Source organism: Arachis stenosperma, chromosome 7 (assembly GCF_014773155.1).
Source record: "Arachis stenosperma cultivar V10309 chromosome 7, arast.V10309.gnm1.PFL2, whole genome shotgun sequence".
NCBI lineage: Eukaryota > Viridiplantae > Streptophyta > Magnoliopsida > Fabales > Fabaceae > Arachis > Arachis stenosperma.
Window position 1 is genome coordinate 89763481 of NC_080383.1, and position 16006 is coordinate 89779486.

The 16006-nt window shown below is 41.9% G+C and overlaps 1 protein-coding gene across 1 annotated transcript; it reads left to right on the plus strand.

Annotated features, from left to right (window-relative positions):
* Window positions 1–864: 864 nt before the first annotated feature.
* LOC130940104 (uncharacterized) lies at window positions 865–2358 on the plus strand. Its single transcript, XM_057868155.1, has one exon. The coding sequence runs from the start codon at window positions 865–867 to the stop codon at window positions 2356–2358; it is 1494 nt and encodes a 497-aa protein (XP_057724138.1).
* Window positions 2359–16006: the final 13648 nt, after the last annotated feature.

Sequence of the window (16006 nt, forward strand, 5' to 3'; positions counted from 1 at the left end):
AAAAACAAGTATTTTATAAAAGTCAAAATCTTATTCAAGCAAAATTTAAAATTTATATAAAAAGTTAAAAACTTTTATTTTCATGCTTCCTTATCAAGTATCTTTAGCAAATCCTACAAAATAAATGTATATATTAGCCTTTATAATGAATCCAAACATGGTTCTCCTTAGACTCTTCAAATTTGGTAATTTCTTCAAACAATAATTCAAGTAAGGAAACTGAAATTGATATCTATATAAATGAGTGATATGGGTATTTAAATATAAATTGATGTAGATAAAACTGCTAATTTAATTCATTTTAAATAAAAATTAATTAAAAATCACACTAATTTACTCTAAATTGAATTTTATTTTAAGCAAATCAAATAAATTTAAGTCGTCTATCTATATTAAAAGAGAAATATGAGCTCTGAGATTTCCTCGTATGAAACTGAAAAAAGGTCATCAGAGGAGGAAGATCAAGTGACTAGAAATACTAAGGTAAAGATGGATGGAAAACATGATCAGAAGCAAGCATAAGAAACCATGGAAGATTCCACCAATAATGATGTGAAAGAAGAAGTCAACAACATGGAGGTCAAGGAAGGCAATGCTGGAGCAAACACGCACCAAAGGATATCCTATCGCGATATGGTGGTTGACAATGGCTTCGATAACCTCAATCCAAAAGAGATAGCAGAGATGGTTGCAGAGGAGTATATGGCAAATCAAGATCTCTTGGAGGCTATGGAAGATTTGAAAACTCCCTTCAATCCTAAACCCAGCATCGAGGTCACCTTGGAGGAGTATGAAGATTGGTGTAGGCCATGAAAATTATCATTGATAGTTAAACCCCTTGGAAAAAGCCTCAATCTCCAGGCTATGGAGAGATGGGTTCTTAAAAAATGGGCTAGAAAAGACGTGGTTCGAGTTATGGATCTTGAGGAGAACTTTTTCTTGATTCGTTTCTTTAATCAGGAAGACTACTCGTACGCACTCTTTGAGGGACCTTGGATGATCGCAGATCACTACCTCCTAGTTCAACGCTGGAGACCTCTCTTCATACCCCAAGAAGTAGATATACGTAAGGTAGCAGTTTGGATCAGAATTCCAAACCTCCCAGCAGAACTTTACAACAAATACTTTCTCTGGAAGGTGGGGAAAGCTTTAGGAACAATGCTGAAAATTGATGAGCTTACATCAATTCATTCTAGAGGAAAGTTCGCCCGCGTATGCGTGGAAATTGATCTAAGGAAACCAGTTATACCAATTTTCTCGACCTTGGGAAAGGAATTCAAGCTTGAATACGAAGGCCTCTATCAGATCTGCTTTAAGTGCGGGCGGTACGGACATAGGTTGGAAAACTACTCAGAATGGGTGGGAGATATGCCCAAACAAGTAATTCAAACAACCATGGATGGTGGCCGGATGTCGCAGTACGGTGAAAGAGAAGACAGTACCGATAATCAGACGGGATCCCTAGAAAAGGAAACTCTTAATGGGGAAGGAGCTATCAAGGCAATAAATCAAGAATTAAATGACGAGAAACAAGTTTCAGGGACCAAAAAGGGAAAGAATCCTATAGATAATGAGGAAGGTAAAGGAAATAAACTTACCATAAATGAGGAGAATCCCTTTGGGCCATGGATGCTGGTCAAACGCAATCCTAGAAGGAATAAAATCAGAATGGAGGAATCTGCGAGAGGAATAAATGGAAACTCTTACGGTTCAAAATTTCAAGTGCTATCAGAGGAAACTTTCGATGACAATAATGAGAGTAATGAGGAAAGGGCGGTCCGAGATGCGAATCAGTACCAGAATAAGGGGAGAGTGCAAGATCAAGGAAGAAATGAGAATAATGTCTACAAGTACAATCATAAGCTGCAGAATCAAAAAAATCAACCCAAAAGCAAAGCTTTCACCTCTAACATGAGAGAGAAAACCCAGGAGATGGAAAGGAAAAACGTTTCCAACCAAAATCAGTACCGAAACAAGCCAAGCACCACTCATATCCATGAGAAGCAAAATAACCAGAACCAGGAAAAAATCATGGAGCACACACAAAACAAAGGGAAACAGAAAGATAAACACCATGATTACTGGAGAAGCTTCAGCCTTCTTAATAAGGAATTAGCTAAAGAACACAACAACGGAGGTCACATCCCTATTTCTGATACCCCAAATCCAACCACCATGTCGGTCATCTCGAGAATCATGGGAGGACAGGGTACAAGAGAAGGAGACAGCAACACCGCTAATAATCTGATTGATCCAGGAGATGCAGAACTAAAATCTGGGTCGAAGGATATGGTCATCATGGACCAGAATGTGGATGGGGAAGAATCTCCCTCAAGCCCAAAGCCTATGGAGGCTTGATTACCTGCGTAACCAGGAGTTTTTCTAAACTCTTTCTCTATCTATCTTTTTTTAATGAATTTTATCATTTGGAATTGTCGAGGAACTGCTTCTAAAGGGTTCCCCATTCTTATTAAAGATATGTCGTATAGATATAATGCTAATTTTTGTGTTCTCTTGGAAACTCATATCTCAGGTAACAAGGCCGAGAATATTATTAAAAAATTAGGCTTTGATTCTTGGTGCATTAGCGAAGCTGTTGGGTTTGTCGGTGGTATTTGGTGCCTTTGGAATAAAGCTTTTTGGAGTATTGAACCTGTTTCGATTCAGGACCAACTTATACACATGAAAATTAGAGATTCTGCCAATAATGTTTGGTGGTTCACAGCGGTTTACGGTAGCCCTCACTTAGCTAACAGAACAAGGCTTTGGAGCCACTTGGAGGAGTTGGCCTTAAACATTCGGGAGCCTTGGTGCATTGGAGGAGATTTTAACTCTATCCTATCCCTAGATGATACTGGAGGGAGCTCAAACCTCTCTCAAGACCATGATAGATTTCATTCTTGCATAAATAATTGTCCAATAAATGATTTGGGTTTTACTGGACCACCTTTCACTTGGCAAAGGGGTAACATTAAAAGGAGACTTGACAGGTTTTTATGCAATTTAGAGTTCACAAATGCTTTTTCTAACGTTGGTGTGAAACATTTGCCTAAACTTAAGTCGGATCATTTGCCTATCCTTTTAGATTTTAACTTGTCCAATTCGAGAAGAGAGGAAAGACCTTTCAAGCTTCTAGCGCCGTGGTTATTACACACAGACTATAACAACCTCGTGAATAATAGCTGGAATAAGAACAGAAACCTTCTTATTAACATATCTTCCTTTGTTGAGAAAGCTAAGGTGTGGAATAAGGAAGTTTTTGGCCATATTCTAAAGAAAAAGAATCGTATTTTGCTGCGTATGGAGGGAATCAACCGTAGTAATTCATTTGGTCACAACCCCTTCTTGGATAAACTCCAAAGAGACCTCTGGGAAGAATATGAACAAATTATCATTCAAGAAGAAGCTTATTGGCAACAAATGTCAAGGTGCAATGTGATTAGTTTTGGTGACAAAAATACAAAATATTTTCACCAGAAGGCTACTGGTCGAAGAAGAAGAAACAAAATCACAGGACTTAAAACTAGCGAGGGAGATTGGGTGGATGATCCTGCTGTTCTTAAAGAGATGGGAGTATCTTATTTTAAAAATTTATATACAAATGACACTAACCACTCTACCTTTCTGATTTCAGGTTGTTTTCCAAACATTTCAGAACAGGAAGCTACCATGCTTAACAAGAATGTCACCCTTGAAGAGGTTAAAAATGCTGTATTTAATATGGGTGGTTGGAAAGCACCAGAAAAAGATGGCATCCCAGCTAAGTTCTACCAATTTTCTTGTGATACTATTAAAGAATCTCTATTTACATGGGTTCAAAAAATCTTCAGAGAACCTGAACATGTTAGGGATGTTAACCAAACTCTAATTTTGCTTATCCCTAAAGTTCAGGCCCCTGAAAATTTTGCACAGTTTAGACCTATTAGTTTTTGTAACGTCTGCTATAAGATTATCACTAAGATTATTGCCGATAGATTAAAACCGCACATGTCTTCTCTTATTACTGATAATCAAGCAAGTTTTGTTCCAGGAAGGGTTAGTGCTGATAACATCCTTGTTGCCCAAGAGGTTATACACACAATGAGGACTAGAAATTCAGGCATAGGTCTGATGGCTATAAAAATAGACCTTGAAAAAGCCTATGATAGATTGAATTGGGACTTTGTCATGGAAACGCTTAAGGATTGTAAAGTTCCTGAGAACCTGATCAAGATAATATATCATTGCATCTCCACTCCATCTATGAATATTCTCTGGAATGGCTCCCCTTCAGAAGATTTTTATCCTACCAGAGGCATCAGACAGGGAGACCCCTCTCACCTTACCTTTTTGTTTTATGTATTGAAAGATTATCCCATCTTATTACTTCTCTTGCAATAATAAAGAATGGAAGCCTATTATCCTATCTAGAGGTGGACCTAAGATCTCTCACCTGTGTTTTGCAGATGATTTGGTCCTCTTTGCTCAAGCCAACAACGAGCAAGTCCGTGTCATCAAGAAAACTCTCAGGATTTTTTGTGAGAGGTCAGGACAAAAAGTCAATTTTCAGAAATCATGCGTTTTCTTCTCCAAGAACGTAAACCACACTATCAGGCATGAACTAAGCTTACAACTAGGTATTAACCTTACTAACAATTTGGGAAAATACCTAGGGGTGCCGCTCATTCATGAAAGGTGTACTAAGCAGCATTTCCAATTTATCCTCGACAAGATGCGTAATAAGCTCAACTCTTGGAACATGAAGACTCTTTCCTTTGCAGGGAGATGTACCCTTGTTCAATCCGTTCTATCTACCATTCCAACTTATGTCATGCAAACCATGAAGATCCCTAAAGAAGTGTGCAATCAGATCGATAGAATTTGCAGGGATTTCCTTTGGGGGGCTAGTGAAGGCGAGAAAAAAATTCATCTGGTTAATTGGGATGCTGTATGCAAGCCCAAGCTTAGAGGGGGTCTAGGCATTCGTAAAGCTCAAGATTCGAACCGCCTTTTCCTCATGAAGTTAGCATGGAACTTAATTACAAACACAAACTCCTTATGGGTTAAGGTGATGAGATCCAAATATGGCTGCAGTGGTGATATTATGCCTAAAATTCACCAAAAGCCTAATTGCTCTAATGCCTGGAAGGGAATAGCTAAGGTGTGGAACCAGTTCAAGACTAGCATTGTTTGGAGGTTAAGAGATGGTGAAACAGCCCGTTTTTGGGAGGATCATTGGATCCCAGGGATTGAGTCCCTTAAAACTGTTGCTTTGGGGAACCTCACGGTAAATGCTCTTGAAGAAAAAGTGAATATGTTCGCTGATCATAATGGTAATTGGAGGTGGGAGAAGCTTCAACAAGTTCTTCCTGAGGATATCCTAGACATCATTCGCTTTATGAAAGCTCCTCAAAGGGAATTTGGGCCTGATAGTCTAAGCTGGCTACCAGAATCGCATGAGGAATTTTCTATCAAGTCAGCCTATGAAGAGTTCTATGATAATGATAACACTACTGGTAACTACGTCAAGAACATATGGAAACAAAAAATCCCTCAAAGACTAAAAATATTTGTTTGGCTGATTATGCACAAAGCGCTACTCACAAATTCTAGAAGACAAAAGAGGGGGCTTACCAATGATGCAAGCTGCCCCAGATGCCCTGAAAATGATGAAACGTTGCTTCATGTGCTAAGGGACTGCCCTTACATCAGAGACACATGGGAAAGAAGCGTTGATAGCACCTTGCAAAGTGACTTCTTCAGTCAAGATCTTCAGAGCTGGATGGAGGAGAATCTGAACTTGGTAGCTCGAAAATTTAATGGGATCTCTTGGCCCATTTACTTCATCACTGTGTGCAACACTGCATGGAGAAATAGGAATGAATCGATATTCAATCATGAAAATAGCCCTGATAATAGTATTGCCTACTCAGCGCAGATCCTAGCCAAAAGATACGAAGATGTTATATCTCTAACTGAAGCCAGTAAGAAAACTCTCACCTCCACTAGAGTGCATCACATTGGCTGGAAGTTGCCGGATGAAGGAAGATACAAGCTCAACACGGATGGCTCCTTCTCCTCAGTCTCCAAAAGTGGTACTTGTGGAGGCTTAATCCGAGACTCCCACGGTCGATTTATAGCTGGATTTTGGATGAATATTGGGAACACTTCCATAACCAAAGCGGAGCTTTAGGGAATCTACATAGGTCTGAAGCTTGCCTCGGAGCTCAACATCCAGAATCTGATTGTTGAAACGGACTCGAAATGCGCTCTGCAACTCCTCCATAATCACCTTGCCCAGCGGCATTCAGCTTCCTCTATTATCCGTGCAATTAGGGAGTTACTAGCCAAGCCTGGTCACTTTCTAATTAGACACATCTTCAGAGAAGCGAATTTTTCAGCGGACGTTCTGGCTAAGCACGCCCAAGGAGTTCCTCGCGGCCTCCACTGTTGCAACCATGCGCCAGCTTTCATTGCCCTGCAATTAGAAGTGGATAGAAGAGGGATAGCTTTCCCTAGAGGCTTTTCTTCTTAGTGTTTTTGTTTTTTTTGGGCCTGTGGCCCCGTTTCCTCATCAAAAAAAAAAAATTAATCGGATTTTGAAAAAGATATAATTTATTGGGTTTGGAACGTATCAGCTTAATTTTATTTTTAAATCTAATCCAATATGATCCAAAACTATTGTGTTCGAATTGGATCAATTTATTTGAGTTTTCAAAAAAAAATTTTATTATTAAAAAATAAAATAATTTTAAATTAACAAATAAATAAATTTGACTTTCACAAAATACTCAATAAATAGTAATAATATATAAATAAGATATAAATAAATAATAAAGTAACCATATTATAAGTAAAATTTTAAATTTAATAATAAAATAAAGAAACTTATTAATAGTGGTATTTATAGATGGGATTCGATTCGCATATTCGCAGTATTTATTCGAATCCAATTCGAAAACTGTGAAAATAAATAAATATTATTTTTATGATTTATTTAACTAATAATTATTATATATATTTATTATTTTATTTTTATTATTTAAAAAAATAATGTTTAATAATATTTTAAGAATAAACATGTTTAAAAGAATGAAAAAAATTATTGATGTTTTTAATAAAAATGAGATTTTTAAAATATTTTATACTTCGCGTATATATCTAATATCCAATTCGATCTACAAATGATTAGATCCAAACTTAAAAAATTCAAATATCGCCCATATAATTAATTTAGTGCAGATGAGATTGAAATTTTAGTTATATCCGATTCGATTTTCGACTACCCTACTTGTTAAAAGTATAAAATTTTTCAAATGTAGGATAACAAAAGATCTTGTTATTCAAATTTTTAACATTGCAAAATAGTCAAAATTTAAATTTAATTTGTCCAATTTCCGTAAACTGAGCTATTTAATAAATAAATATAAAAAGAAATAGTATATTTGTAAATTGTAGCCATTAACAAATTTTAATGGTCAAGTAGAAGGCAGTGAATTCTTAGTCGCAAAACGAAATATGACTCGTAAATTATAAAAATATAAAAAAATATGAGAAATTTTATAACATAAAATTAATTACATAAAAACTATTTCAAACAAATTATAAGTAATTAATAAAAAAACACAAATTACAAGTATTTATTCAATAATTTTACAAAAAATACTCTAATAATTTTATAACAACGAAAGCTGTTAAATGACTTAGGAACAACAATAAAAACAAATTGAATAATTCAACAAAAGTGCCTATACATATTAAAGGAAATAGACAGCAATACAGTAGACAATAGAGTAAAATAAAGTAGAATAATATAGCAAAATTAGCACAACAAAATAACAAAAACAGGGCACAAGAAAAGAACTAATGAGAGGAAGAAGTTTGAAGCACCAACAGAGAGGATGGGTTTGGGATGGAGACTTAAAAGAGAGAGAATGAGAGCAAGTCTATGGAGGAGCTGTCTGTTTGTCTTAGAAACCCACACACGATAATCTTCGGCAATAATAAGACACTCAATCAACATTCTCCTTTACCGATTACTATACGTGAAAAGTAAGGTTTTGGATCACTTTTTTTTTGAAATGTATTTTTTCTGACAGACTCGCAATTTTGAAGAGTCTACGATTATTAACAAAAAAAGGAAGCTCAACCGTAAAAACGTTACGCGATTTTGTCAACTACTTAAGTTACTTTTTAACTTTTAATTTTCTGAAAACAAAATATTCCTATAAAATTTTAGATAATGTAATTCTAATCTTGAAAAATTCTGTAAAATTTTTTAATGTTCTCTTATCAGTAACGACCGCAATAAGATTCAGGTGCCAACCAAGGTTTACCAGAAGAGAAATTTTTTAAATGATTTTAGTTTGTAGAATATGAAAGATTTAGGGGCGTTGAAAAGTGAAAAATGGTAAAATTTTAAACGTAAAAATAATGTGAATATGTTAAGAATTGATAAAGACAAAAAAGAAGTGATTACTAAGTTTGATGTAGTGCAATTTTACAGTAACGATGCGGTGGGTTTAGAATTTGTGGGATCGGAAAGTATGCTTCTGGAAGTTTATTAATAATGTGAGATGTTATGATGTTTAGGTTGAGTATTGTTACCAAGGAGAGAGATTGTTGTGTATAGAAGGAAAATTGACCAACAATCATTTTCATTTGTGTGGATACAAGGGAAGAGAAACTTGCTGTGTGGGAATAGTTGAGTTTTTTTATCAGAAATATGTCAAGTTCTTCTTTACTACATGGGTGTCTTCAATAAAATTGTGCAATTAGAAGAAAGGAAAGGCACAAGTGTGTCAGTATTATGAAACTCATAGATACAGAGCTGAATGACCGTAGGTTTTAGAGGTCAATCATGTAGTCAGATTGATAGAATGTAGGTGAGTTTGGTTTCATTGTTATTATTTGGAGTACTTAGTTGAAAATGAATGATAGAATCTTCAGGAATCAAGAATTAGGTATTGCAGGGATAGTCAACAGATCGATTAAGAATTACAAAAAGTGGAGTGATAATTGATCTTTTGGGTGTTGATTACTTTTACCGAAGATGATTAGGAATTAGTTTATTTTATCTGTTTAGTACTTTTTTGTTGATATTCCACTTTATTGTGTTGAGCTTTTTGCTTAAAAAAAACTCTTTGTATGAAACTTAAAAAATGATTTTGAGAGAGAAAGAGCCAAAAAGAGAGTATGTGTATGTGACTGAGTATTAGTTCATGAAGAGTCATTGTAGGAACAAAATCAGGCAGATTTGAGCGAGGATTTTGGCTTCAAAGTAATGAAATAGTAATAATCACTCATAAATCTCATATAGATTAAATTTGCATGTGTTTGAATTTTGAAAAGGTTTTTTTTTTAAATTATCTTTTATACATTATTGTTTGAATCTTAAATTTCTTACATCTTTGTTCAATAGTTAACTGTCTTTGTAGGTTTGTTGTTAGTGAAGATTCTTGAGTAAATCTTCAAAAATGAAAAATCTCTCTCAAATTAGACTTAAATTAGATTTTTTTTTTCTCGGATTATGGTTTTGAATTTTGTATGTGTTGTAGTAAAAGATCTATGAAAGTGAGATAAGTGATATATTTTAACATGGTAATTTTTTGTATTTTTTAAAACGGTGGGAGATACACAAATCAAACCAATATGTGTTTAAAAATGTTACGGCCTGACCCAAACTAAATATGGGCCGGCCCGACTCGGGCACCACCCGACCCGAACAGTTGGGAGCAGGGCGCCTCGATCGCCGACCCGGACACGCGTCCCTGACAGCTGCTCTACAGCTGTGCAAGGGAGGCCTCAAAGGAGGTGGGCCTGTCCTTACAGGGCCCACCTCTGACACGGTATAAATGGGGAGGGACATACCCTTCCCCCAAAGTACGTCACCTATCACTCACCCTTTTTCGCCAGCACACTCTATTGACTAGAGCGTCGGAGTGTCTTTGCAGGTGACACCCCCCACTCCTTGCACGAAGTACTCGGAACATTGTCTTCGCCAGCCCAGGAGCTCACGACTAGGCAAGACCCCCACTTCACCAACCAGGATTCCAACCCGAACCATCCGGTACCCGACCTACCGAACATTGGCGCCGTCTGTGGGGAGAACGAAGCTAAATGGAGATCGTGCCGGGTCCAGGGGACCACGGGCGCGCAGCAGCCCTTGAGGGGGCGGCCTCCGTTGCCTCGCCCCGTGAGAGGTTAAGATCCCCTCCCCAACAAACCGGGTTCCAGTCGAGAGCTCAGGAGAGGCGCCCCTTCGGGGGAACAGGCAGTGACAGCGCCAGGATCATGCAGGAGCTGTGCCACAGAGTGCATAATCTGGAGCGCCAACCAGCAGATCAGGAGCATCATCAGCGGACCTCCGACCCTGACTACTCTCAGTCCCCTGAAAGTCGGGGAAGAACCTCCAACCGAAGCAGTCGCTCCCGACGCACCCCTATACCGAGATCAGAATCGGAGAGTAGCCGGGAGGATTGGCGGCGCCCTAGGAGGCGAAACGATACAATCATCTACGCCCGAGGCAAACGGGCATGCGTCATGCGTGGGGACCGCGAAAACGAAGAAGGAAGGTCCGAAAGAAAATGGCAACCCGTCATCATGGGCGCCACCCCATTCCACCGTTCCATCCTCGAGGTCCGGTTACGGAGACACTTCGACAAACCAACAGACATGAGGTATGACGGAACACAGGACCCGCAGGAGCACCTAACGGCCTTCGAGGCCCGAATGAACCTCGAAGAAGTGGGAGACGAGGTGAGGTGCCACGCTTTCCCGGTCACCCTGGCAGGCCCGGCGATACGGTGGTTCAATAGCCTCCCGCAGGGTTCTGTAGCCGCCTTCTCGGACATCAACCGCGCCTTCTTGGCGCAATTCACTACTAGAATCGCGAAGGCAAAGCACCCAATCAATCTTCTCGGCGTGACCCAACGTGTCGGGGAGACGACCAGGAAGTATCTAGATCGGTTCAACGACGAATGCCTGGAAATCGAAGTACTAACCGACTTTGTGGCCAGCCTTTGCCTGACGAATGGCCTTCTTAATGAGGATTTTCGAAAGCACCTCACCACTAAACCGGTCTGGACGATGCATGAGATCCAGACCGTAGCCAAGGAATACATAAATGATGAGGAAGTCAGCCGAGTCGTGGCCGCCAACAAACGGCAGCCCTCCTACAATCAACCCAGGCACCATGGTAACGGAGAAAGGCAGAAGGAACAGGTCAAAGACGGGGGGCCGAGCAAGGCACCCAGACCGTCTCCCCGGATAGGAAAATTCACCAACTACACCCCCACTCACTTTCCCCATTATAGAAGTTTACCAGCAAATCCCCGAAAAGGGAATATTGACGAAGCCTCGACCTCTGAAAGACCGTACAGGGGGGAACAAGAGCCTCTACTGTGATTACCACAAAGGCTACGGGCACCAAATGCAGGACTGTTTCGACCTGAAAGATGCGCTAGAACAAGCAATCAGGGACGGTAAACTGGCCAAATTCTCCCACCTTATCAGGGAGCCGAGGAGACGACATCGCGACCACGATGAAGACGGCAAGACCCGATTGACGAAACGGCGGCAAGAACCAGAAGACAACGATCACGGCCTCACCATAATAAACGTGTTGACCGCCAAGAACACAGCGCCAAAGTCGAGGTCTGCGCACAAGAAAGACGCCAAAGTCCTGGCAATTTCCTCCTCACCGGCACGAAGCTCCAAGAGGTCCCCAACTATTTCCTTTGGGCTAGAGGATCATTGGTTCGACGAGGTCCCTGAGAACCCACCCATGGTCATTACGGCTAGGGTGGGAACCGGCCTCGTCAAACGAATCCTTGTGGACACGGGGGCAGACTCGAACATTATGTTCCGCAACGTGTTCGATGCGCTAAGTTTACGGGACGCCGACCTCATGACTCACCAACACGGTGTCATAAGGTTGGGTGACCACTTCATTAAGCCGGACGGGATAATATCCCTCCCGACCTCTGTGGGACAAGGACAAGGGCGGAGGTCAATTATGGCCGAGTTCGTGGTTCTACGGGACTCCACTGCCTACAACGTCATCCTGGGGAGGAAAATAATCAACGATGTTGAGGCGGTAATCAACACGAAGCTGTTGGTTATGAAGTTCGTGGCTGATGACGGATCTGTAGGATCCATAAGAGGAGATCTGGAAACGGCAGTCGCTTGCGACAACGCCAGCCTCTCCTTGAGGAAGAAGTCTAAAGAAGCATCCGGAGTGTTCCTTGCGGACTTAGACGCCAGAGTCGATGACAAGCCAAGGCCAAAACCAGAGGGGGATTTGGAAAAGTTCAGGGTCGGTGAAACGGAGGAAAAGTTCACGTTCATTAATAGAAACCTCCCACACGAATTGAAAGAACCCCTAGTAGAGATGATTAGAGCCAACGGAGATCTATTCGCTTGGACGCCAGCCGATATGCCGGGCATAGACCCTAGAGTCATGTCACACCATCTGGCCGTCAAGCCGGACACCCGTCCAGTGGCTCAAAGAAGGAGGAAGATGTCCCAGGAGAGAGCAGAGGAGGTGGCCAAGCAGACGGCCAGCCTCCTAGAAGCGGGTTTCATACAAGAACTAGACTACTCGACCTGGTTGTCAAATGTAGTTCTGGTAAAGAAGCACAGTGGCAAATAGAGAATGTGTGTGGACTATTCCGACCTCAACAAAGCATGCCCCAAGGACTGCTTTCTGCTTCCCAACATAGATGCGCTCGTCGACGTGGCGGCGGGGTACCGGTACTTGAGCTTCATGGATGCCTATTCCGGCTACAACCAAATACCGATGTACCGACTCGACGAGGACAAAACAGCATTCATAACACCCGGAGGGACTTATTGCTACAAGGTGATGCCGTTCAGACTGAAAAACGCAGGGGCAACATACCAAAGGCTGATGAACAAAATATTCGGAAGCCTCATAGACAAGACAGTGGAAGTCTACGTGGACGACATCCCTGCAAAGACTACACGGCCTGACGACCTCCTGACTGACCTAGGAAGTGTGTTCGCATCTCTCCGACAGCACGGCATGAGGCTTAACCCCCTCAAATGCGCTTTTGCCATGGAGGCCGGAAAATTTCTGGGATTCATGATAACCCAAAGGGGAGTAGAAGCCAATTCCAAGAAATACCAGGCAATACTCCAAATGAAGAGCCTGGGATGTGTTAAAGACGTTTAGAGACTAGCAGGTCGCCTCACCTCGTTATTCTGCTTCCTCGGAGCGTCGGCAGCAAAAGCCCTACCCTTCTTCAATCTAATGAGGAAAGGAATAGCATTTGAATGGACTCCTGTGTGCGAGGAAGCCTTCAGACACTTCAAAGAAATCTTGGCGACACCCCCGGTACTCGGAAAGCCCAAAGTCGGAGAACCATTATACCTGTACCTAGCCATAACGGGGGAAGCCTTGGCAATAGTTTTGGTACGAGAGGAGGAGAAAGCTCAACAACCAGTCTATTTCGTGAGCAGGGCCCTACAAGGGGCAGAACTGCGGTACAGCAAACTGGAGAAGTTAGCTCTGGCGCTCTTGACCTCTTCTCGAAGATTAAAACAGTATTTCCAAGGTCATCAGATCGTCGTCAGGACGGATCAAGAAATCCGACAAGTGCTCCAAAAACCCGACTTAGCGGGAAGGATGATGACTTGGTCCATTGAGTTGTCCCAATATGACATACGGTACGAACCTCGGCATGCGATCAAGGCGCAAGCAATGGCAGACTTTCTGGTAGAAGTAACGGGGGACCTAACCGAAGAGACGGACACACGGTGGAGGCTCCATGTTGACGGGGCCTCTAACCAGACGTCCGGTGGTGCCGGGATCATCCTCAAGAGCCCCGCTGGGGTCGTATACGAGCAATCAATCAGATTCGAATTTCCCGTTTCGAACAATCAAGCAGAATACAAAGCTCTTCTAGGAGGTTTAGCCCTGGCAAAGGAAGTCAGAGCGACGAGGCTGGAGGTATGAAGCGATTCACAAGTCGTTACCTCGCAAGCAAACGGAAGCTATCAAGCTAGAGACTCACTATTACAAAAATACTTGGAAAAAGTCAAGGAACTGAGTAAAATATTCGAGGAAGTCACGATCTGACACATTCCAAGAGAAAGGAACACGCGAGCAGACCTATTATCCAAGTTGGCCAGCACGAAACCGGGAGAAGGCAACCAATCTCTCATACAGGGGATGATGAAGGAGCCAGCGGTCAATCTGCACCTGTCAAGGTTGAGTCCCTCCTGGCTAGACCCCATCACTAGTTTCTTGGAAAGCGGCAAGCTTCTCGACAACGAAAAGGGTGCCAAAGCATTGAGGAGGGAGGCGGCCAAGTACGCTATCATTCAGGGACAATTATTCAAAAAAGGACTCAGTCAACCCCTGCTGAAGTGCCTACACCCCGATCAAACGGACTACGTGCTTAAAGAAGTCCACGAGGGATGCTGCGGCCACCACATAGGGGGAAAAGCCCTAGCCAGGAAGCTAATCCGAGCAGGATACTACTGGCCTTCGATGATGGCAGATTCTAAAGAATTCATGAGAAAGTGCGTTAAGTGTCAAGAGAACGCCAACTTCCACAAAGCACCATCTTCGGAGCTGAGTCTGTTAACGACCTCCCGACCTTTCTCACAATGGGGAATCGACCTTTTGGGACCTTTTTCGCTCGGTTCGGGGCAGGTCAAGTACCTCGTAGTCGCCATCGATTACTTCACCAAGTGGATAGAGGCCGAGCCACTGGCCAGCATATCCTCTTCTAACTGCAGAAAGTTCATGTGGAGGCAAGTAATAACCCGATTCGGTATCCCGAAAACCGTCATCTAGGACAACGGCACGCAGTTCACCGACAAGAAATTCACAAATTTACTCGCCGGCCTTGGCGTAAAACAGAAATTCTCCTCGGTAGAGCACCCTCAGACAAACGGCCAGGTCGAATCTGCAAACAAGATCATCCTGCTGGGGCTGAAGAAGCGGCTTGATAATAAAAAAGGTGCTTGGGCCGATGAACTTGTCTCGGTCCTCTGGTCCTACCAAACAACCGAGCAGTCATCCACCGGAGAAACACCTTTCCGACTAACATACGGATTAGATGCGGTAATACCCGTGAAAGTCGGTGAGCCAAGCCCGAGACTACTCCTGAAGGGAGTAGAGGAAGCGGTGGAAAAGGATCTTGTGGACGAAACAAGGGAGATGGCCCACTTGTCAGAAATAACACTCAAGCAAAGGATGGCCGTGCGATACAACGCCAAAATACTCAAAAGAGAATTTGAACAGAACGACCTCGTCCTAAGACGCAGCGACATCAGCTTACCGACCCAGGGAGAAGGAAAACTGGCGACAAAATGGGAAGGTCCCTACAGAGTTAAAGAGGTGATCTGCAAGGGCTCCTACAAGTTGGAAAAGCTCGATGGCAAGGAGATCCTGAGAACATGGAATGCAGACAACTTGACAAGGTTTTATTCCTAAGTCGTTTACTTTGTAACAATACCTTTGTCATGGTTATAGACTTACTTGATTATCGGTTAAGTTATACTTGTCCATATTTTTGCTCTCTTTTGTTTACTTTCCTAGGACGACTATCGAGCAAACGAGTCCCGTGCCTTACGAACCAGAAAGCACGGCGATACGCGGCCCCAGGACTGATCACCCCGAGAGCCCTCTAGGCCAAGAACATAACAAACAACCGTAGCAAAGAGAGAGCCCGAATTCGAAGAAGTACCAACACAATGGTAAAGCGAGTAAATTACCAACATAACGGTAAAGCGAGTAAATTGGCAAACAAAACAACCAACAATAAACAAACAAACGTATATACAAACCAACCGACCCATTAACGGGCGCGAAAGTTTTGGTACGAAAGTTCTATAAAAAAGTTACAAGAGATCACTTCTTCGGCATATCAACAACCTTCCCGTCCTTAATGGTCTTGAAGACACCAATTGCCGATATGTCGAAGTCGGGAGCAATAACCTTCACTTGAGCATTGAGAGCCTCTTCGGTCATGAAAATCGCATTCTTGCCCTGCTC